The sequence below is a fragment of the Alligator sinensis genome, unplaced genomic scaffold (assembly GCF_000455745.1).
Source record: "Alligator sinensis unplaced genomic scaffold, ASM45574v1 scaffold241_1, whole genome shotgun sequence".
Classification (NCBI taxonomy): Eukaryota; Metazoa; Chordata; order Crocodylia; family Alligatoridae; genus Alligator; species Alligator sinensis.
The window spans coordinates 2,439,152-2,464,557 of NW_005841894.1; the positions used below are offsets into that span (position 1 = coordinate 2,439,152).

Consider the following 25,406-nt stretch of genomic DNA (forward strand, 5'->3'; position numbering starts at 1 on the left):
GTTTTGAAATTGTGATATATTTCAATATTAAGGGAGCTAACGGTGTTGAAAATGCTATCCTCTGAATGAAACATTTAAATAATGACCATATTTGCTAATTGCACACATGGAGTTTTGAATTCTTTGAGATATGTTGTCCACATGCATAACATTTTTGTCTACCATGCAGCCAATATCAGATTATTTTGGTTGGTGATGCCTTTTGGGGCTGAATTACACTGGCCAGATAGGTTGAAGGTGTTGTGAGGAAAGCCACTAATTGTGAAGATGTCAGTACCCTGCATAAGAGAAGAATCAACACACTCTATATGAGTAGAGGTGGTGCTACAGTGCCTGAGTAAGGTCTACTTTTAAAGGAAGGATGTTCTTTTTTTCCTTTCTCCAAACCTTGATACAATAAGGACTCATCTTTCACTCATCATTCCACTCTTATTTCAGGATCATTATGGAGATACAGAAGGGACCATAGCACTCCTTTCTCAGAAGGAAAAGGCTCCCTTTATCTTCCCTTCTGCCTACTAGTCATATATCCATATATCTACCAAATGTTGGCTCTAATGGAATGCCAGGTTATGAAACTCTATATAATAAGCCAATAGTTACTGATAGCTCCTCTTTCAGAGCTAAATCCCCCCTCACCCAAGAGGCAGTATTGGCAGTCAAGACACACTTCTCTAAGACCTCCCATGTACATTCAGATGCTAAATCCAAAACGTTCAACTTCAGGATAATCTCATGCTGCATAACCCATCTTTACTAAAAAGTGTTAAATGAGCATAGTGTATTTGGATGTTGCTTTTAGTCATAGGGCATTCATGTCAGCCATTCCTTTATACCACATTTATTTGCATGTCACATACACTGCCCCTCTCTCCCCCGCCCCCAAAAGAAAAAGCCCTCGAGATTTGGGGCAGGTGTTGTAAGTGTAGAAGCTGATTTCTCTTCTCTGGAGTAGAAACATAGAGGAATAGAAGCATGGACACACCGTGCTCCAGTGGCTGCAAAAACGGATCCCATTTTGCTAGCCCAGCAAGCAAAAGGACTAGAATGTAGTGTTAACCCTCTAACAGCTGCTGAAAAATTGGCAATAGCTACTGGTTGAGCACCCAAAAGCTGCTACCAATTCCTTGGGGACTGTGAAAGAGTTAACACTGGGTACATCTACATGAGACGTTTATTGTGGAGCTGACTAATTAGCTCCTCAGTAAATGTCTCAGCATCTACACATGCAGCCCTATTAGGCCACAGGAAACTAATAAACTCCACAGCGGGTAGTACTTGTAAACACAAGTACTACCCTGCTGCAGTGTGCTTTACTTTGCAGCACCAAGTGTGTAGATACTGATGCAGCTCACTGAGGCATACCCCACACCTGCCCACACACCCTACTTCCCCCCAACCCGCTCCTGCAGAACTCATATCCCCCCACACCCAGTGCACACGTAATACCATGTGTTCAGGTCTCTCAGATTTCCTGCTGAGTTTTGAAATTGTGATATATTTCAATATTAAGGGAGCTAACGGTGTTGAAAATGCTATCCTCTGAATGAAACATTTAAATAATGACCATATTTGCTAATTGCACACATGGAGTTTTGAATTCTTTGAGATATGTTGTCCACATGCATAACATTTTTGTCTACCATGCAGCCAATATCAGATTATTTTGGTTGGTGATGCCTTTTGGGGCTGAATTACACTGGCCAGATAGGTTGAAGGTGTTGTGAGGAAAGCCACTAATTGTGAAGATGTCAGTACCCTGCATAAGAGAAGAATCAACACACTCTATATGAGTAGAGGTGGTGCTACAGTGCCTGAGTAAGGTCTACTTTTAAAGGAAGGATGTTCTTTTTTTCCTTTCTCCAAACCTTGATACAATAAGGACTCATCTTTCACTCATCATTCCACTCTTATTTCAGGATCATTATGGAGATACAGAAGGGACCATAGCACTCCTTTCTCAGAAGGAAAAGGCTCCCTTTATCTTCCCTTCTGCCTACTAGTCATATATCCATATATCTACCAAATGTTGGCTCTAATGGAATGCCAGGTTATGAAACTCTATATAATAAGCCAATAGTTACTGATAGCTCCTCTTTCAGAGCTAAATCCCCCCTCACCCAAGAGGCAGTATTGGCAGTCAAGACACACTTCTCTAAGACCTCCCATGTACATTCAGATGCTAAATCCAAAACGTTCAACTTCAGGATAATCTCATGCTGCATAACCCATCTTTACTAAAAAGTGTTAAATGAGCATAGTGTATTTGGATGTTGCTTTTAGTCATAGGGCATTCATGTCAGCCATTCCTTTATACCACATTTATTTGCATGTCACATACACTGCCCCTCTCTCCCCCGCCCCCAAAAGAAAAAGCCCTCGAGATTTGGGGCAGGTGTTGTAAGTGTAGAAGCTGATTTCTCTTCTCTGGAGTAGAAACATAGAGGAATAGAAGCATGGACACACCGTGCTCCAGTGGCTGCAAAAACGGATCCCATTTTGCTAGCCCAGCAAGCAAAAGGACTAGAATGTAGTGTTAACCCTCTAACAGCTGCTGAAAAATTGGCAATAGCTACTGGTTGAGCACCCAAAAGCTGCTACCAATTCCTTGGGGACTGTGAAAGAGTTAACACTGGGTACATCTACATGAGACGTTTATTGTGGAGCTGACTAATTAGCTCCTCAGTAAATGTCTCAGCATCTACACATGCAGCCCTATTAGGCCACAGGAAACTAATAAACTCCACAGCGGGTAGTACTTGTAAACACAAGTACTACCCTGCTGCAGTGTGCTTTACTTTGCAGCACCAAGTGTGTAGATACTGATGCAGCTCACTGAGGCATGAGGGTCCTTCAGCGTGGGGGCTACTTGCTGGCTAGCCCCACACTGGTGCACCATCATGCTCCAGCCAGACCCTCTGCAGCATGTCAAGCCATGTCAGAGCAGCCCCAGCCTGGCACCCTGGGCCCCTTGCCATCCAGGCTTCTCCAACACAGCTCAGTGTGCTGCAGTCCTGGGTGCATATGTAAATATGGTACCCAGAAGCAATAAGCGCTGGAGTTTATCGCTCCACATCAGTGCATGTGTAAATTCGCCCACTGTAGCTTGTGCCTAAAGCAGCAATTGAGCTGACTCAGAGCAATTGAGCTACTGTATGCAGTAGGCCATGACTCTGGAAAAATCTTTTTTTCTACATTCAGCCTTCCAAAATCAAGGGGTGTGTCTTATTTGGGGTCATGTGTGAGGAAATATAGTAATGCTTTTCTATTCTTTACTGTTCCCTTTTTTAATCTGTTCTTTGGGGACTTATGGCACATTCCTAACTATTGTTACCCGTAACAGAGGGTTAGATCATTGTGAATATGTTTTTCATTACAGTTGAATCCTGTGGTCTGCGAGTTCTGCCCACCGTGTATTTGCATAGACAGTAATTTAAATGAATCCTTCTAGTGCATAGTTGCAGGCCTGCTATACTCAAGCATAACCTTTAGCTCCCACACGCTACCCCAACAGATAAATTGGGGCAGAGGCCAGTGTCTGTTTCTAGCTCTGCTCTGAAGTTACTTCCTCTGACTGGCCCCTTCCATGAGAGAAGGACTTGAGGTCAGTCGCCCTTGGCCCAAGGGCAGTGTTGAGAGTTGTCCCCTTCACCGCCCCTTTAGATTCTCCTGGACTAGCTCTAATTCACTCTGGCCACTCTGATTTACAGTTTAATCCTGCTGGTGTCACAAGGCAATGAAACTACAAGGAACACCATTAAGTTTCACAAAGAAACTTCTTAAATTAGCGCACGTTATTCTTAACACAGCTGAGTTACAGTTCTAAGGTGGGGAAAAAACTGACAGCATTTCTCTACCCTGAAAATCACTGAATCTTGGTCAATATCCTAATGGAAAGCAAAATCCCCTCTGTTCCCCCATGCAACAACATTTCCAATTTTGTCTTCTGTTTCTGATGATGGACTGGCTTCCTTGCATATAAGCTTGTACTCTTGTTCTCTCTTCTACTGGGGATTTTTCATTCTACATTCTTCTTCCCTCCCTTGGGGTGGTGGTTGAGGGGGTGTCAGAAAGGAAATCATTAAAAGTCAGTGGTTTTACTAGAAGCCAACCCATTTTTCTTTTCAGTGTCAATCCAATTTCCTAGGCGTAGCCTGCTGCACGCAGAGTGACGGGTCAAATCTACACTTAAGGATGCAATCAGCAAAACAAAGTAATGTATAATTTGACAGAATATGTTCTCCAAACTGTCACAGTTACCTCAGGTAACAGATTCATTGGTCGTGTTTTTGTTAGGGTCACTTGAGCTTTAGAAGGTGATTACCTGGGTGTTGTTACAGTGCCTGGCTGCATGAGAGAGGAACCAGAAGGGCACCAGCACATCATCCAGTGACTGCTTCCCTGATGAAACTGGGCATGCTACACAGATAACTGGCACTCCAAACTAAAAAACTCCACTGCTTTGAAAATAATTTTACTTTGAGTACATATTGTTTGCAGTCCAGCACTTTAGAAGACTTTCCCTCCCCCCTTACCTTTTGTCTGAAAAAGTCCTTTTAAGAGCATTTTACAGGAAATATTTGAGGATTCAAAATATTCTTGAAATTTTGTGTAATTGTTGTTTAAAGGTTGTATGGTTTTCTTTGGACTACTATTTTGCATTTGCTTCCTGAACGCTCATTTTTTTTAAATTGGCAAACTCTTGAGTACAAAAGGAAGGATTTTCCTCATGTGTAGATTATAATTATTTAAGAGAGATAGTAAGAACAAAGGTTATTGTAGCATTTGGACTTGCATTGAAAAGATAAAAAATTGTCACTTTCTTCTTTGCTTTGGCAAATGCCTTTTTTCAGTTATTTGTTTGATAGAACAGCATTCATTTTTTACAATGTTACTTCTACATTGGTAAGTTCTCTTTAGTTTTGTTTGATCATATGAAGATCTGAAATAACATACTAATTTTGAATCTCTCATAGCCACTGAATTTGAGAAATGTAATAAGCATTGCCGATATGTGACATTTAAGCAATATTAAGGATACACAGACCACATTGATATGCACCTAAATCAATTACAGAAATTAAGCCATATTTTACATTTAAAAATGTAAGGCTACCCATTCATTTGTTCTTTCCTGTCCTATAATTGCACTTAACCATCTATAAATGACCCTCTATGATCAAAGATAGTTTATTTAGCTGGGAGAATCAGTTTTTATCTATTTGTGGACTGAACATATCCATTCCTCATGCTTTTATGTTCTGTCTCAATTAGCCATTATAAACAGTTTAAATAAAAACAATTAAGAATTATATATGGGGCTCTTGTTTTCATTTGCTCAGAATCAAAATTTACCATTGCTATAATTGCAAGTGCTGTTGAAACATGAGTACGCAAATGATATATAGCTTTTTCATATTACCTTTAAAAATCCTTAGATGCTTTATCAATTTAGTAGTTTGTAACGGTTTCAGAAGCTAGTATTTTCAACACTGAATACGCAAAATGTTTTGAAGGCAATAGGAATTCAACGCTAACAGCACCTGTGTTTAGCATTTGATCCTAAATTAATTATAATATAGCATTTTAAGAAACATTATTGTATTTGAGTATCTTAATAGTAGGTTTGTATAATATCAATAACCTAATGATATAAAGGAGTATGTGCTTTGTCTAATTCAACTTGGGGGGAGAGAGCATTGGATGTGATACCCCTAGACTTTAGCAAGGCTTTTGACACTGTCTCCCACAACATTATCATTAACTAACTAAGGAAATACTAGACAAAAGTACTGTAAGGTAGATTACACGACTTGATGGATCACTGTTCAATGAGTAGTCCTCAATGGCTCAGTGTCTAGGTGGTATCAAGTGAGGTTCCTCAGGGGCTTTTCATGGGTCTGGTATTGTTTAACATCTTCATAAATTATTTGGACAACTAGATTGAGAGCATGCTTATCAAATTTGCAGATGACCCCAAGTTGGGTAGAGCTTCAGATACTGTGAAAGATCCAGAATCAGCTTGAATAAACTTGAGAAATTGTACAATATCAATTGCATGAAATTCAATAAGGATAAGTGCAAAGTCCTGCACTTGTGATAGAATAACTGCATGCACAAATATAGACTGGCTAGGCTCCAGCACTGCAGAAAAGAACCTAGGGGTTACAGTGGATCGTAGGCTGAATTTGAGCCAACAGTGTGCCAACGGCATACTGGCTTGTATCAACAGGAATGTTACTTGCAAAGAGAGAGACCAGTAGTTAGCCATGTTAGTGTGAAGTCAGGCAAAAGGCAGGGCAGACTGGAACCTTATACACTAACTAATTCAGAGAGGCATAAATTTTCATAAGCCATATCTTACTTCATCAGATGTTATGAAGGAACCTTCAGGGAAAGGGAAGGGACCTCACTTCAGAAAAGATGTGGACAAATTGGAAGTAGTGCACAGAGTGCCCAGCAGAGTGACAAAAATTATTAGAGGCCTGGGAAATGACTCACGAAGAAAGTGTGAAAGTACTGAGATTATTTAGTCTGGAGGAAAGATGGGGAATTTGAGAACCGTCTTCAGATATCGGAAGGGCAGGTTATGAAGTGGATTTTAAGAGATTTTTCTTTGTGACTGCAGGAGACAGGACTAGGAGCAAAGGCTTTGAAATGCAACAGAGGAAATTTAGGTTGGACATTAGGAAGAACTTTCTGACCATGGTGTTGGTCAGCCACTGGAATAGTCTGCCTAGAGAGGCTGGAAATTTTCAAAAGCAGGTTATACAGATGCTTCTCTGTATTGCCACTACCTTGAGCAGAGGGCTGGACTAGATGACCTCATGAAGTCCCTTCTAGCCCTATTTTCCTGTGATCCTATGATTGCTGTAAATGTAGGGTTACCATATTTCCAAGTCCAAAAAAAAGGACATCTGTTGGAGGAGGGGGCAGGGCAGGGGTATGATGGTGGGGGGTGGGCAGTGACATGCTGATGCCCTGCCCCTGCACAGCAGTACCCTGCCCTCCACCCCTTGCTAGTGCTCCTCGCTTCTGACCTGCAGCCCCTGCCCTGCACACCCAACCCGCAGTCACCCGTCCCATCCCCCCATGCCCCTCACTCCTAATCCGCAGCCTTCTGCCAGCCCTGCTGGTGCCCTTCACTCCTGACCTGCAGCCCCTGCCTGCCTCCCAGCCTTGTTGGTGCCCCTCACTCATGACCTGAAGCCCCCTGCCCCCCAACGCTGCTGGTGTCCTGCACTCTGAACCTGCAGCCTCTGCCCCCCAGCTCTGCTGATGCCCCTCACTCCTGACCCACAGACTCCTACCCCCCAGCCCTGCTGCCCAAACAGCTCCCACATTGCGCATGCACGCTCTTTCTCTCTCTCACTCACTTTTACCTAGCTTGCCAGAGCCCGTGCAAGGAGCACATGACCCCCAGCAGCCAGTCACCTTGCCCGCTGCTCCCAGCTCTAAACACCAGCTGGGGAGAGCAGAAAACGCAGACATTTGCTCTTATTTTTAAAAATCGATCCGGGAAAACCCGGATGTATGGTAATCCTAGTAAACGACACACCTAATTTAAAAAAAAGACTACATCTATATTTATTAATTTACACGCAAAAATACTTTTGCTATTTTTTTAATTAAGGCTACTAGAGTCCATTGCTGACAAAATGCAAAGAAGAACACAAATAAAGCATTCAGACCCTATTACCAATGCATTCCTCCATCTGTTTTCTTAACTGCACCTACCTCCCTTCCACCAGTATCCCCCTATTTACCTCCATACTCATTCTGAACCAACAGTAGACACCCTTACACTCTGACTTATTAGTGGTTATATGTACAAGAATTTTAGCCTTATTGGGTTGATTGTGGTGTTTTTAAATTGCATGGTATATTTTCCATACTGATTTTTGTACTGGTTTAAGTAAAGTAGGGTATCAGATTGCTTTCAGCTATGGGGCCTTTTTAGTCTATGAAAACTTACATGAATCAGTGATCTATGATGTTAGTACCTGGTCTAAAATCAAGATTCATTTTTAAATGTAAAAAAAAAAAAGAAAGAAAGAAATGTAGCCAAGATGACATACAGGTTATTTAAATGAGAGTGAGGAAAATAGAAAGGATGACATGGAAGCTGAAAAGAGAAATTTCTGCGTGGTATAAAAGGGAGGGTCAAATTATTTTAATAGTTCCTTACATTTTAGTATTTGTGTTGGTGTGGAATCCTTAATTGAAAGTTGACCAAGTGTTCTAGCAAGGAAATATTTCAGGTTTGCCATTAAGTACATATCGGCACTGTTTAGTCCTCCACAATAGTAGGAATGCACTGATAGAGATTTTTGGGCAAATACCGATATCCAGTTTTTAAGGAGGCGTATCGGCTGATATCGATCTGATTTCTGATATAGCGTGGAGAGCTGCCTCCAGCTGGTAAATCCATTGTGGAAGGGGAAGTGGGGGCAGATCAACCACCCCCCACCCCCCATGGTGAGGGAGGGGGCAGGTGATGCCCACCTGGGGCAAGGTGGGGCATGGGATGGAGGCACGGTTCGGGGTGGGGCTTCCACCACTGCTTGCACCCTGGGAGGGTGGGGAGGAGGCGTGTGCCCCCCCGGATCTACATGGGGTGAGCAGGTGGGCTGCAGCTGCGGGCTGCAGCTGGGCTCTTCTTGCCAGGGACTGGGCTCAGAGTGGGGGCTACGGAGGGGGCTGCAGCAACCCCAGTTTTTGCCGCAGCTCCCTCCCAGTGCCACTGCTGCCACAAGACCAGTGCAGCCCCAGCTCTTCCCAGCTCAACCCCTGCCTGCCCCCACACGCCGGGAAGAGCTGGGGCTGCGCTGGGTGTGCAGCAGCAGCAGCGCTGGGATGGAACTGCTCCCCCAGTGAGCCGCACCTCTATCCTGCAACCTATGTGCGGGGAGGCGGGGGTTGAGCCAGAAAGAGCTGGGGCTGCACCAGGCAGGCAGGCAGCGGCGGCGCTGGGAGGGAGCTACAGCAAAATTTGGGGTGGCTGCAGCCCCCTCCATAGCCCCCGCTCCAAGCCCAACCCCTAGTGAGAAGAGCCCAGCTCCAGCCTACAGCTGCAGCCTGCCTGTTCACCCGGTGCAGATCCGGGGGCACATGCCCCCCTGCCCCTGCCCTCCCGGGATGTGTGCAGCAGCGGGAGTTTCCCCCCCGCAACAAGCTGTGCCTCCATTCTGCACCCCACCCCAGCTGGGAAGTGTCTGTCCCTGCCTACTTCCTCACTGCGAGTTTGGGGGGTCGATCACCACAACGGACTTACCAACTGGAGGCAGCTGTCCACACTGCCGGGCTGTGCTTGCTGCCTGAGTGCTGTGCTGTGGCTGTGCACACACTGGCATTTATTGGCCGAATTATCAGCCCCATTGGGCCGATTTCCGATATAGCCAATTTTCTTTATGTCAGTACTGATCCGATATTGAACCAATGTATCAGTGTACCTCCAGTCAATAGTGATGTGCCCCCTGCAAAATTGAACTCCTCTCCCATTTCTGACCTCAACCACCCTACTTACAATCCATAACACAATCCCTCTGTATCACTCTTCTCTTCCTTACCCCTTTGTTTTCCTGTGATAATTGACGCTACAACTTCTTCACCTTGAGCTCTTCACAAGACAAATTCCACATCTCTTTTGACCTCATACAGTCCTAATGCAGCTCTGATTCCCTATACTCTCTCCATTATAAATATGTGGCTTACCTATGTGTTTTCCTGTGGTGCTGCATAATACATTTCAGTGAAGAAGTTGGTAGGAATGTATGGCAAGCCAGAGGCTGAAAACGGATGGGGAAGGCATGGTGGGGGTAATCATGCATGTTGAAGGACTCGTGTGAGGAGAAGATTTTGTTTAAGTGGTTCTGGCTTGTGGAACTAGAACTGTGCGAGTAGCATGGCATAGGGAGAAACATTATTATTCATAGTACTCCCCTTCCCCCCATGGAATTACTGGCTTTTTTTACCTGTTACACCAAGGCAGTAGTGTCAGGAATAGCCCTTCAGTCGGATGTCCCAATATAGCAGGGGTCAGCAATGATTTTGTGTAAAGTGCCAAAAACACCTGCAACCTCAACGTTGTAAGATGTTGGCTTGCCAGGGGTGGATGGTGGGGGAGCTGTGAGGAACCCAATCCTTGTTGTGGCAGCGTAGCCCTGGCCTCTTCCCTGCCATCTGCTCTGAGGCACACTTGCCAAGCAAAGTGTGGCCTTTGCGTGTCACACTCTGGCACCCGTGCTAGGGTTTGCCTATCCCTGCAATATAGTGATGCTCATTTCACACCTTTTTTTTTTTTTACTTTGTATGAGAGCCAGTGCTAGAGGAGCTAAACACCTCCACGGAGGAACTGATACTTACAGGGGTCTGCACAGCATTGGTATATCAGTCAACACAGTAGCTGTGAGGAAGCAATTTAAATGCCGACACCCATGATGGAGAAGGCAATGAGCCCCTCGCCCCAGGATCTCCTGTAAAAACTTTACACCCCGGTTCAGGTTACGCCCAATCCAAAACATATCTGTTACCAACCGACACATGAGCCTTTTTCGCCCCAGTCCTATGCACGTTTGTATTAATTCCCCTTTCTTTCTCTCCAAGGCCCTGTTTACCCTGTCCCGTGCCACGTAGCCTTGCTCTTTTTTGAGCCACAGAGCTCCCTCTCTAGCCCTCCAATGCTTTTGCAGACATCCTAGGATCTCTGTAATGAGCAGAGCTGGTGAGTCATGGAAGCAGATTAACAACATCAGATAACAGAAATTAGTGATGGATCTGAGCACCACATTTGGTTTGTTTTTACAGAGGGCCTTGTTGCACATTAATTTTAGGCAGTTCCTGGAGTTCTTAACCCCTGGATTGTCCATACATTAACACCTGAAACTAGTTTTAAGCAGACTATAGGTGGCTTCAAGTTATGCCACTCCAGGACAGGTTTCTGTCTGATCCAGCTCCTGTTCCAGTAATGTGTGACCATTCCCAACAGATGAACTACCCAAGTTGCAGTTCCAGCATCCCAGGATGGCTTGTCTCCTCCCCACCTCCCTGTTCTTTGTGGACAACATTTCCACTCTCCAAAATCTACTGCCCAGGGAGCAGTTCTGGCACCAAGCCAAATCCCCCATTTGCCCCTCATGGTGTGCTGTTCCCACTCCCAGGGGTGTAACCCTATGCAAACTGCCTGCAGAACACATGCCAACTCGCTAGTTTGCAGGGCATGAACAGGTCTAGGGGGAATGGGGGAAGGAACAAGGTAGGGAGCTGGATTGGGTCCCCATGAACTGAGGTTTCCTTCCTGGGGCAAGGGCAGTAGCTCCCCCAAATTTACCTGCCCTCAGCACTCCTGCCTCCCCTCCCCCCCCGCATCCCAATCCCAAATACCAATTTATTAAAACATGAGACCTTCTTTAATTTACTTCTCTTTATTTTGTTATAAATTCTTCTTTTTTATTTCTTATTTTTTGTTCTTCAATAGCTGACTTTTTTCATTTTGTCACCCTTCCCCCACCCCACATTTCCTTTCCACCTGCCATTTTGTTACCCACCCCCACCCTATTAACTCTCTGCCTCCCAGCTTCATAGTTCTGTCCCCTTGTCCTAACCCTGCCACCACCACCCCCTGCAACCCATTTCTCACCCCTCGCTACCTAGAGCAGGGATAGAAGCCTGTTCTGGCTCACCAGCCCTGTAGTGGCAACTCACAGCTGTAGCTCCTAGTGAGGCCCCTGCTTGCCAGCCTTCTAGTGGCAAGTCACAGCTGTGCAAGTCAGAGACAGTCAGAGAAGGTTTTTAGCCTTAAGTGTGACTCCTCCAAACTCAAGCTAGCACTAACACTGATCAACATTTGAGCAGCTCAAAGTGCAACATGTAACAAGGACCAGAGTCTGTATCGGTCAATCTAAATTAAAAAGAATTAATTCTTTGGATGTGGACAGACATAACACTTAAAGTGTATTTAGATGTTCTATATACCCCAAGAGATGCACAAGCCACTTTCAACTGATTTAAACTTCCTGGGACATTTCAAAATCACACCAAGAAAATCAAATACTATTCTGAGCCAGCTCTCCTTGAACCAGTTCTGTGTTATGTGCAGACATAGTGCCTAGTGCCTCGTTGGTCCTCCAGGTATCACAAACTGCACCACTCCTCACCCCTTCAAACCCATGCAAGGCAATGGGGCTGCTCTGGAATGCAACCAGGACTGTACTGCCCACAGTTTAATTGTCTATGGAGACCACAGTCAGCAGGGGTGGGGAAGCAGAAAGCTCCTGTGGCAGTTTCAGTTCCCTGTTAGGGGTCCTTATTTGGGGTGGGAGGGTAGCCCGGTTCTGAAGGAAGTAGGGAGGATCTTCATAGCCTCCTGCTTGTGGTGGGTGGGTGGGTGGGTGGTTGTGCCTGTCATGATAAACACCTGTTAATTGCTGGGTAGTTATTGGGGGGGAACAGCCATTACACTATGGGCACTTAATAGAACAGAATAGCTATCAATTCCTTGCTCAATATGAATTGAATTAGCCCATTAACTATTAATTGTTAATGCCCCTTTCTTTCTCTTCAAGGCCCTGCTCATCCTCTCCCATGTCCCACATAATCCTGCTCTTTTTTTTGAGCCACAAGCCTCTCTCTCTAGCCCTCTGATGCTTTTGCAGGCATCCTAGGATCTCTGCAATAAGCAGACCTTGTGGCCAACCCTGCCTAGCAGGTTAGACATATCTCTATGCAGCTGCTGAAAATGCAAGGTACTTGAATGGTTGGAAAAGCTGAGGAATTCTTGGGGGTCCACCAGAGAGCACCCAGCCCCTGAGAACCACAAGCAGGGATACACACAGACTCCCAGGATCAGGCAAACGCTCAACTCCAAAACCCTGCAGGTCATCCTTCTCTTCTAAAGGAATCCCTGGGCAATTCTGGGTACTGTTCCCTGGAACGCATGTTGGCCTAAGTACCCTACCAACCATTAGTGGCATTTTAGCAGCAGTTCAGTCCTTTCAAATTGTGAGTTCTACTGAGAACCCCTAGCACTGTATGTTTGGATATTTCTGTCCAGGGACAATTGTGAAATGGTTCCCAATCAGGTCAGTGGTTCAAATGTTATGTCTGTCCACACCCTTTAAGTTTAAAATTCAAAGATTTTCTTAAGACCAAGATATCAGGTTGTATGGTTTTGGATTTCAGAATTCTTTATTTAAAGTACATGAATGCAAGGAAAGATAGGTGATCCTGCCACATTTCCAGAACAGACATTTTCTCAGAAAAGGTAAATCTTCTGAAAAGTTAATGGGCCAAAAATCAGACACTTTAGTTATACCAATGGAAACAAAAATAATCTCCAGTGAAATCAACAGAGTTAGCAGGGTCAGACCAATCACTATATTTGGGATCAGGAAGGAATTTTACCCCATGATCAGATTGGTATGGACCTGTCAGGGCTTTTGCCTTCCTCTATAGCAGGGGGTGTGGTCCTCTGCCCGGGATCTTGCATGTATATTGACAACATTTTATAGAAGCAGGACATTAGCTGCTGTGGTACCCCTTCTTTACCTGTGAGAAGTTAGGTGTTAGGTCTGTGTTGTGTCAGGGTTAAGGGTAGTCATGTAGAGTTTAGATTATGGTTGTATGGGATGGGTGAGATAGGGATGATTCTGCCTCAGGCAGGGGTTAGGCTCTGACGTCCTTTCCAGCCCTACTTCTCTATGACTGTATGACCATCAAGTAACAGATTTAGGAGAAGAATCTTTCTCACTGGGGGACTTTTCAGGCTAAATTTCATAGCTTTCATAAATTTCATAGACATTTGGGCTGGAAGGGACCCCGGAGGATCATCAAATCCAGCCTTCTGCCCCAGGGGCAGGAAGTCAGCAGGATCATAGGATCCCAGCAAGATAAGCATCCAAATGAGTCATGAAGGCATTCAAGTGGGTGCTTGAACCACCTCCGGCGGCAGTCTATTCCAAACCTTGGGGGCTGGGACAATGAAGAAGTTCTTTCTTATGTCCAGCCTGAATCGGTCACAGTGGAGTTTGTGACCGTTCGATCTTGTCATCCCTTGGGGTGCTCTGGTAAGCATTAAGGTTTCAAACAGAGGGATTATATAGTCCAATTTTGTGGGTAGATGTTAGTGTTATCTTAGCTATGCTCCCATAATAAATTTGGATGCTATTCTAAGTTAATATGTAAATTGTAGGACAAATAGTTTCATAGTTTCATAGTAGCTAGGGTCAGGAAGGACCTGAACAGATCATCTAGCCTGACCCCCTACCACCGGCAGGAATAAATACTGGGTTCACAAGACCCCAGACAGGTGATCATCCAACCTCCTCTTGAATTTGCCCAAGGTAGGGGCGAGGACCACTTCCCTGGGAAGTTGGTTCCAGATTTTGGCCACCCTAACTGAAAAAATTCTCAACTCCAGTCTGGTTTCTTCACATCATTTGTGTTGTGCAAAGCAGTCACATCACAATTCTAGCCACATTTGTCCATCTAAGTATTCCACTACCAAGGTGGATGCTCAGAGCTGTGTAAAACTCCAGAGCTAACATCCCAACTCAGGAAACCACACAGACTTCCGTCCTGCCAGTTTTGCCTCCCAGTAAGGATTTCCAAAGCAAAACTTTAAGCTACTTAGTCATATAAGTGTTTGTTGGACTTGAACTAGTTTGAGTCTGAAACTAAACTCTTCATCAAATCTGAGTGAAAATTCTTAGATTTTGCCCTGTTTTTAGGCTCAACGTCAAACACTGTAACATTTTTATCCACATAATCCAATTCAAGATTTAGTTATATGAATACCACTTGCTAATGTCAAAACATTGCTTACGTGTGACTTAAATCTCCAGTGCTGGAGCATGTATTTGTAATATACTTGCCTGAGTTATTTTCATCAAGAAATTCTGTCTATGTATCACTTTGGCAACATCTTTGCAGAGTTTACAACTTTCAACAACATGCTGGCATCCACTATGCAGTCCTTTTAAACAGCTGCTCTGCAGTTGAGCTGTTTTAACATGCCACCACACATGGCTGAATTATGCAAATAGTTAATATTAAATGACCTAGACACAAGAACAGTTTGTACACTGCATGAAGTTGTTTGGTCTGTATAGTAGTGGGGTTTCATTCATATAACTGAGTTAGTTAGTGCCAGTTTATTAATTAAATAAAGAGTGCTGTATTAAGAAGTAATCGTTTATAACCTATAATAACTGTGTCGCTTGTTTTTGGCGCTCAGCTGTAAACATCAATTACATTGTTTTGGCTAAGTGATTAGATGCATGTAAGCATTAAAAATGCTGCTGTTGAAATTATTGAAAACAATAATTACAAAAATAAAACCTTATGAGTTAAAAAAATATGTAAGATTGTTTTGAGCTGTCTTCTGAATGATAGTTTCACTGACTTCGCAGTTCTGGTCAGCCATAATAATTCACAAATAGTAACAAGATGGAGTGCAAAACAGGTGCTGAAGGACCATTTTAGAAGAAAAAAATTATCAAACGTATTATAATTGCATCCATTAAAAACGAAGAAGTATTAACAGGAAACGGGAGATGCAAGGAGACAGCCAAAGAGAGTAACAGATTAGAGTTTACTGTGTGTCTTAAAAAATCTGTTTCTTCAGTTACGTAAGAATGGTGTTTTTAATTTTTACAAATTGCTTACTTAGCAGTGTATTAAAATATCTAGGTCAATATGCATCCTTCTTACTGCTATATTCCCTTCGTTTCTACATTTCACTGTTTCTTTTTTTCAGTTGTTACTTTTTCATTCCACAGATCATGATCCTGTTCCTGCTTTTTGCTTTAGTCTGTCCTAAGCTGCTTTTATCAGTTGATTGTTTTGTCTAAAGACATATGTTTGTTTGGTGGGGATTTTTTATATCTGCATTTAGAAGACATGTACTCTAACCCTCTGAGCACAACTTGTCTTAGCCCTTCAAATTGGATTCTGTAAGTCTCTTTGCTTTACAAAAAGTATCTCTAAAAGAATTGTTTTAAATTAAATGGCAGCTTAAATGAAAAAAGAGATAAGTGAGATCCTTAATGCACTGTAAATACTTTCTCTTGTGCCACTTAGACATTATGATATTCTATTTGTATAAATCTTCTGTGACTTTTTACCTTATTGCTCTTTTTAGTAGTTCCTAATTAGTAAACTGTTTAACTGATTATAGAGTTAGCGATCCATCAATTTTGGTTTGGTGAACAGAAATGCATTAATAGGTAATCATTTTAGTAGGTTACTGTAGTCTTATTGAATAACTTAGCATTGTTTTTTAATCTTTCTACAGGAATTAGCAGTAATGAAGCAAGTTCTTATTAGTCTGCATGGTAAACACTACGGGGAGAATTTCCCTCAGTTCCATAACAATGTAAAAAGTTCAACTGCAAAGCACAAATCAAACTCTCCTGTAAAGTTGCCATCAGAACATGGGGAAGAAAACGTATTTATGCCCAAACCAACATTATTTGTAAGTACAATAAATTAAATAAGTGATCTAGGCCTTTTGTTCATAGTGTTATTCTTCTTATTTAAAAAAACCCTCCCTGCTTTTATATGTATGAATGTGCATGTTTGTCTTTCTGAAGAAATAATCAGACAAGATTCTCATTCCGCTCCCTCTGTTGATCTCACATTGCCACACCAGAAACTTGAACCCTTCTAGGTCTAAAGCTGCTTAGTAATTAAGAGTTTTTAAAAAATATTATCATTACTATTATTATGTTGGTGGGAGCGGTGTTACTGTTTTTGTTCTTTAGACTTAGATTCTGTCCTATCCAGAAAATCTGAAAGCAGCTTATTGCAATGGTGTTCAACATTTGAGAGCAGGGGACCAGGTACTTGCTGCTCAGCTACACCATGGGTCACCACTCTCCTCCAGGTGAGGAGGGCAGGAGGGAGGTGGCCTGTTCCAAGTTGTTTAGCTGGGCTGGGTTTTTGGCAGCTACTGCCTTGGTTATGGAGGTGAGGTCAAGGGAGCTGGCTCCTAGCCATTCTGCAGAGTCCCCCATTACCTGCAGCCTCTGGATTCAGGCTTATCAGAGCCCAAGGACACTGGTCAGAGCCTGCAGCACCCCCAGTCTCTGCCCTGTGACACATGTAGCAGAGCCATTAATGACAGTCTCCCCCAGCATAGAGCTGTCCCAAGTAGTGTTGGCAGCAGCTCCCAGGTCACCTCCACAAGGGGACAGAGCAGCAGTGGCCCAGGAAACCCAACCCCCGTGTGCCAAGCAGAGATGGAGCTGGTGTAAACACCAGGATCACTTAGTGACCCTGGACTCAGAGAGGAAGAAATGGGCCAGGCTCACTTGGGACACACAAGGAGCACATGCCCCAGATCAGTGCTGAGCGCCCTCCAGCCCCAGCATCCTTAACTGGGCACCTTAGCAGGCCTCTGGCAGCCTCTAGTGCTCTTTCCATGTTCTGCACAGCACTTCCCCCTCCATTCCTGCAGTCCAGTCCTGAGCTCCTACCCCAGAGCAGCACTGGTCCCTCATGCTGGCTGGATCCAGTCACGTCAGTGACCAGATCTGGTCCACAGGTTGTTAGTTGAGCACCACTGGCTCAGTAGTAACAGACAACTAGTCCACAAGATAAGGAACAGCAGACTCCCCAGTCAACACCCTAAAACTAAAACTCCTCCACCTCCTCAACTCCAGCTTCCCTGCCTATTACCGAGGAGAGCGAATCCTCTGGCCCATCCCAGCTAAGCTTCCCGGCCCACACTCTGCATACGGAAACCTCTTCCTAATCTCCCCTTGCCACCTGCCCACCCATTCCCACTCCCTTGCTTCACATCCAGAATAGATGCCTGCCTCCTCCCTCACAAGCCCACACCCCTCTCTCCTACCAAGTGTCTATGGCTTTCCCCCAAAACCCACAAATTTTCCACCTCTTACCAACAAACACAAAATTGAAATAAAATAATAATCATAAAAGGGTAACAATCAAAAGACCCTCCATCACTCTGCTAAACATTGTCCTTCAGCATCACCTTAAGGTAACGCCTGCCCAGGGAGGCTTGCAGCTCTTTAGGGTCTGCAGGCTGGCTGGGTTCTTCTCCCTTAGTTTGGGTGGCTAAGATATAGATTAGCAGTTTAGTATTAAATGTAAAACCTTAAAATATTTTTTCTATATAAAACTATTTAAAAAAAATTCTGTTTGGGAGGTATTCCCATCTCCTCTTGCAAGAGGTCGGTATCACTCGCACGAGGAACTCCCTGTAAACATCTCTAAAACCTCCTCAAATCCTTCCTTTGCCTTGATGCTTACAAGAATTTGACAGCCATTAGGCAACTGAAGTGCTAAGATGCTTGCCTGTCATACTGACCTATATTATCTCATCTTTCCGTGTGCTCTCCTTGCTTTACCATATGTGTTCTCTTATCTTATGCTAAGATTGTAAACTTGCAGAAGCAGGGGCTGTCGTTTTGATCTGAGGCTGTTCTGTGACTGGAACTGCTAGGCACTGTGGTAATGCAAATAACACAATAATAGTTTTATATGTGGATGTACCAAAGGTGTTGCACTGCTAGCACATCTCAAAGAATTGATCTTGAGAGGTGATAATGGACCATTTTAACATGAAATGGACTGGTGAGCGTGGAGGATTTATTTCAAGGGCAGCAGACGTTGAGTCACAATACTCATTTATTCAACCCAGTGCAAGCTTCAGCTTCAAAGACAGACTTAGGCAGTTTCTCAGTTATAAGTGAGGTCCCTTCCAGCTCTGCTTTCCTAGATCCTGTGATCTTTAGGAACAATTGTATCTTTAGGGTGATATTTCCAGATAGGCTGAGGCCCATACATATTGTATTAGACTCTTAAGCACAAAAGTGAGTGAGATCTACCTCAACTTACATCATTTTATAGCTTCTAAAAGATTTATGATCCCACTCATTGAGGTAAAAATGAAATAGCTCGGGGAAGAGAACGGAAGAGAAATATTATCAGGGCATAATGAATCCTTACATTTTCTGTAGTGCCTTTTCATTCAAATTGATTAATATATTTCACATGAAACCTCACAGCAGCCCTTGGAGATAGCCATTCACCCCATTTTCAGCTAGATAAATAGAGGCACCAAAGATAAGTGGTTTGCACACTTTTACTGTTTCTTTCAGAGAGCTGGGAACAGCATACAGAAGTCTTAACTCCCAGTTCATTGCCTTAAATTATTGTCCCATTTTCTGAGAAGTATTGGACAGATTAAGAGACTTTTTTCCTTGGTGGAAAGGTGGGGGTGGAGTTTCATAAATTGAGCTGTAGCAGCAGTAAGTGTGTTTTCCTACCAGTCTTAATATTTATTTTCTAAGTATTTCATTTCTGATTAAATTTACAAGCCATATAATTAACAGCTGGAATGAAAGTACATGCTGTTTCAATATTGTCTCCCATTTCTTTGGCTGGAACAAATCATTGTTACCTAATGATTTCCCTTACAGGAATTCTTTAACAAGTATTAAATCCTAAATGAATTTTGTAAGAAACCTAACACATGCCTCTATCCTGTTGAGGCCATGAGGTTGATTTAAGAGAGATTTTCTTAGTAGTAATTATATTTATCCCTTATATGTTGAAAATGTTCTGCCCTGGAGCTTGGGAGCATCAGGGACAGAGAGCAGATTCTTTTCTGCCTTTGAAGGGTCTGTATCCATACCACTGTTTGTTCTCTAGATCTGTGTTGGTGGGATGAAGTCCTTGCTAGTTCAGTTGAAGAGGGGATGATTCATTACTTGTACCTCTCCCACTTCCTTTGTATTAATTGTCTGTGCAAGCAATTGCTGAAGTTGCCACAGGAATATTAAGCAGTCATGAATGGGTGACAGGTAAACCCACAAGACTGAGAGTGTGAGGGAAGCTAATTCACAGACATCTCCAACAATTAAATGTACTTGATGCTACTGGAATGTTGGAAAAACCTTGTTCTTCTTTAATTTTTAAAATTCTGTATTCCCATTTGCAAATTGTGGCATACCACTTTGTACTAAGTTACCATCCCCTTTTTAAATTGAAAATGAGGTGGCATTACAATACTAATTCCTCAACTGTGGAGTTCACACGTCTTTTTCATCTTGATAAAGATTTTTTAAACATAATTCAATAATTTGGGTCATAACATGAAACTTTATTTTAACAACTTAGATATAGAGGCCGTTATGCCAAATACACTAATAATACAGGTTTGAATATAGTTTAATAATTTAAATTAATTTAAATAGAACAATATATCGCTATTATGAATGGCAGGTGAAAGGAGAGTTATGTAGACTTCATGTTTTCCCTCACAACTAAAGTATTCTTTATTTTACAGACAAATAAAGAAGCACCTGACTGGTACAGGAAACTAAAACAGAAAACAGCACCATAACTTTTTTCCTAAGGATTTTATTTATTAGTTTAAGATTTTTTCTTTGAAGAATGAAGCTGTGACCATAATCATGTCCTCTTTGCTGCACAAATAAATGATGCATTTTCAGCTGTATTTTTTATATCTGTATTGTGGTTTATATAGTGTATTTTAATATTACTATTAAATATGTCCAGTGGAAAGATTAAAGTAATTGAGTCATGTTTTTACTATTAATACATTTAAATTCAAAATAATAAATGCTAACATGTTATGTGTGTACAATCTGGCTACTGAAGAGTTTCTTATTGAGAAAATTCAAATTAATGTGTATTTCAGCTTTGCTATATTGTTTTTCTTGGAAACTGGGTTTCATGCCTCATTCCTGTAATTGTTCTGGTTTCTAGAATCTTAAGAAACAGTTATGAAGTAGTACCAGACTTCCACTTCCTAAGAATGAAATCAATTTCAAAAGGCAAAAGTTTAGGCCTTCATTAAAACTAGTTAAAACATTTTCTAGTAACAAAATAAACTCTGATATTATTTAGACAGTAAAAGCAAGTAGGAAGACAGGTGAGGTTTAGTTAGTACAAAAGGTCAGGAAAGCATTCCAGTATCATCTGAGGAATTTTTTCATCGCTGAGTTAAATTCTGTACAAAGTAAGCTTGTTTTACTCTTCACTTTTATGCCAAAATTTGTACATGTAATAAAACTGCATATCTTGTGTGATAAATCATTTGAAGGCCAAACACTGCTGCCTTCTTTTCAGAAGGTTAAAGCACATCCCCAAATCAGAACTTTGTTACCATGTATAAGCGGTATTTTCACTATAGATGTTTGTTTCCCAAGGTCAATAAGCCAGTTTCTTTTTATGTTATTTTACACTATTGAATTTGTTCTCTGTCATTAGCAGGGATCCTGGTTTTCTCTGATTAAAAAAAAAATCCCCTATTTTGGATTTAAAAAGTAACCCAAAATCCAGATTTTTCTGTAATCAAAATGAAACATTACTATACCACTACGTATGTATGTATTTATGTATGTACGTATTAGTGGTGTTTCATTTTGATCACGGAAAAAATGTGGATTTTGAGTTACTATTTTTAACCCAAAAGTTAGGGATCCCTGGTCATGAGGAAGTATGTCCCTAATACCTAAATTGCTATTTAAATAATTCATGGTCTATTGCTTTAACTGCTAAGTTGTCACCATACTGAGTTATCTAGAAAGATATGAGTTATTGGAAAATTATCAATTGGATTCTACAAATTTTAAAATTTTGGTAATGTTTCTAAGTAGCTTCTTTCAAAATAATGGCAGCAGTTTTACCTGTTACCAGCTGCTATACAAGAAATGCCACTCATGTCAAAATGTAGGGTTTTGGGGCCGGGAGGAGAAGGTTTGCCCTTTACAGAGCACAATCAGTTTTATTAATGTAGAAGTATATTTTCTTGAATGGATAGACATTTTAGAAGGTTACCTCAGTGACGTGTGTAAATTTTGATGGTTTTACCTTGGTACTTTTATTACTAGGAAAATTAACTTGCAGTTCAGTGAAGAAGAAAAAAAAGAAAACTATAGAACGAAAAGTCTGCATTATTTTGTTAGGAAACACCAAAACATTCCTGTTTCCCAGGAGCTAAGAGGCCCTAAGAATCTGGTCTCCCTGGCAGCCTGCCAGGCATGCAGACAGAAAACTATACAGGTTTCCAGTAAAATATCTTTGGAAGTGAGGTATTTTTTGCAAAACATTTTGATTTTGAGATATTGGCATTTTCTGATGCAAAACCATGTTTTTTCAGAAAACCTGCAACCAGCTCTGTCTTGAAATTTGGAACCTTAATCAGTGTTTAAAATATACAGATGATGTACACTTCCCATTCATAGATTTTCCTGATTCATTTGTACATTTTTTCAGTTGGAAGAGACTGTTCTAGATTAAATACTTCTGCATTTCTTATACCTCTTCATTAGACGTGAAAGCTCGAACTAATTCTCTGGGAGCAGACCTTCCTCACTTTTTATGTAAAAGGTAAATGTCACTAGAATACGGCAATTCAAAGCTGACATTGCCTAAAGCAGAAATTAATTACATGTTTTCCCTTCCATATGATGAAAAGGTTCAATTGCATTTCCGGTACACTATTTTCACTGATAATTCTTCTTGGAAAATAATGTCAGATGAGTTCTCTCAAGATTCTCTCTCCTGAAATGTCCTCTGCAGTTCCTCGTGGTTGAAGGGTTTGTCATGTTCTGAGTCATGGAGTTCATGAAAGCAGTGAAACCTCCAGGGGGCAGTCATGCATGGGAACAATCCATAATCCAAGAAAGCTTTGCCTACATAGTCCTTTTTGGTTTGGCTCTTCCCTTTCAATCTAGAGAGCAAGAGAAGAAAAATCCCCATGAACCCATTTTACATTACGTGAATGTATCAGGTTACCATTCTTTTAATTTGAAGAGTTAGAAATGTGTGGGTTTGACAGTTTTTGTGGAAGATTTGAAGGAAAGAAGGAAGCACTTTTAAAGCAGGCAATGTCTTCATAGGAATTAAATGCTCTTTTTCTGTTTTCTACCTTTTGCCCAAAGTTTAAGAGCTTGGATGAAATCATCCACATTTTCTGTTTGAAGATATGAATACACTTTTTATAAGGTCCTCCCATCTAACTATGGGTTATTTGCTAACTATAGTAGTCATAATTTGCTTGCATCTGGGATTTAAAGTACGTATGGTGTATCAAGAAATGCAGTCTGAAGTTCTGGGTTCATGGGCATCAGTCCATCCAGTGGTAAACTGCAATGAAACCTTGGAGAAGATGAATAATAATAAATGCCAGAAACTATCTATCTTTTGAGACAGAAGTTGCTATATCACCAGTTTCTAAGCAATATTCACATTTCAGTATCCTTCCTTTCACGTGATCTCCAATACCAGTACAAACAACAACTACTTTGCTCTACTAACCCTCTTGTAGCAGCAAGACCAATTACATCTTTATCTGCTCCTGGTGTGTGTTCATTAACTGCTACATCCTTGTAAGAACAATTTTGATGGTACCAAAGAGAGCTTGGAATCAGCCAAGAAGCTTTTCTACTTTCGTTCTGTTTTTAGGACCTGAAATCATTTATCAGTTTGCTGTATTTTCATAATTGGAGGAAGGCTATTTCCAATAATTTGAGTGTATGGTGTCCTTCTTTCCTATTCAAGGATCCCTCTCATGCGAAGGTCTATTGAGGGTTCCGTTTGTTTCCCTGTTAGAATTAATAGAATGGGTGCCATAACTTTTCCATGTTAAGGAATTTATTTCATGTATTTACTTCTAGCATAGAATTTAAATGATATGTCTCATTCGTGACCTTTGAAAATGAAACAAGTACCTCAGGAAGATCATGTTTTGCATGGTGTCTTTGGGCAATGTTATCCCCTTCTTAAATTCCCAGGATTGGTTGGGAACTCTTGACCTTTAAAATGCATATTTCCACAGCTCAATAAGGCAGTTGTAAGGAGGTGTTTCAGACTGAAGCTGGTCAGCAACAAGCACAGTACAGGGTCCTAACTCTTGAAGGAACTGAGCTGGAAAAGGATGTGAATGGCAGCAGGGAATTGTGGAAGGGGAGGGGCATACTTATGAGGCTCTTAAAATATAGAAACAGAGTTCCCTTAGGGGCATACTTCGGAGGCTCTTAAAATATAGAAACAGAGTTCCCTCTAGATCCTCAGATACAGTGGGTTTGCAGACCTACATTATTTGCTTCCTCATCAGTTCTCCTAAATGCTTTGCTAAAAGAATGAGAAGGAAACTCCACAAGGGTCATTTTGAAGAGTTCTTGTCCAATTTTTCTTTTCCACAGGAGGCAAAAATAGGGCCTTAAAGGGCTACATTTTCTTCTTAATGTAGCCTTTTTGCTTAAGAAGTTGGCACAAAAATGAAGCTGCAGCAGCTGGATCCAAATGATTCAGACACTGTTAACCAACTTGCATTTTGTAAGAAGGAAAAGAGGAATCAAAGTTTCGTCCCATGCAGTTTAGAATAGCTAAAATATTAGATATAGGAAATTAGAGATTGATCATGGAAATGCCAATTTAGAGCCTTATATGCTTGCATAGATTGTATGTGTTCTTTTTGAAACTAAGGAAATAACTTCTGCAAAAGAGAATACTGCTTTGATTGCAGCAATAGAATCAACTTTGTTTGACCATGAATAATTGAAGTCTTTGTGTTAATGCTTCTTTTAAGGAGTAGTGGATCAGTAAATGTAACTTAATTGCAGGAAAAGTCGTTTGGATGGAATTTGTGACCACATTTCAATGAAGGTCTTTTCATTTTTCCCTTCTGTGTTAAGTAGTAGATGGATTGCTTAGATTATTCAGCATAGCAACTGAAATTATTAGTAACTTCTAATGCTGTATGTTTATCATGGTCACAGAATGAATATTGTAGTGCACAGGATTTACCTCTTTATTTTTTTTCCTTGTATTCACTTGAAGGATTTTTGGGTGAAATGCTGTGGGTGACTTTTAGCAGAATTAGTGGTTGGTTGGCTGAGGTTTTCATTCTTTTTTAATTTATACATTTAGTTTAAAGAGGATTATTCCTTGTATAACAGGGGATCTTAGCCCTGTTACAGAGAACAGGAGGCAATGGAAAGAAAGGCGGTGGGGCTGCTTTAAGGCGTGAACATTTGGAGTCCAGAGAAGGGGACAATTACCTGCTGTAAGGAAAGACCCAGCCAGCAGAGACTGGGTGGAGAACCGTGGGTCTCAAGGGAAGCGCCAGCTTAGTTTCATAGTTTCTAGGGTTGGAAGGGACCTGAACAGATCATCGAGTCCAACCCCCTGCCCTGGGCAGGAATGAGTGCTGGGATCATAATAACCCAGCCAGATATCTATCCAACCTTCTCTTGAAGACTCCCAAGGTAGAGGAGAGTACTGCCTCCCTTGCGAACCCATTCCAGAGCCTGGCAGCCCTAACTGTAAAGTAATGCCTCCTGATATCAAACCTGAACCTGCTCTCAATCAATTTGTGGTATTATTATTCCACTGGTCCCCCCTGGTGA

The 25,406-nt window shown here is 41.9% G+C and overlaps 1 protein-coding gene across 2 annotated transcripts in view; it reads left to right on the top strand.

Moving 5' to 3' along the window:
• The window catches only part of PIBF1 (progesterone immunomodulatory binding factor 1), a 194,286-nt gene extending 173,737 nt beyond the window's left edge, over nt 1–20,549 (top strand). For both annotated transcript variants that reach the window (XM_006018133.2, XM_025197308.1), the window contains 2 exons: nt 16,292–16,471; nt 20,315–20,549. In XM_006018133.2, the coding sequence (XP_006018195.1) occupies nt 16,292–16,471; nt 20,315–20,371 (237 nt within the window). In that variant the 3' untranslated portion in view covers nt 20,372–20,549. The remainder of the gene's footprint in view (nt 1–16,291; nt 16,472–20,314) is intronic.
• The last annotated feature ends 4,857 nt before the right edge of the window (nt 20,550–25,406 follow it).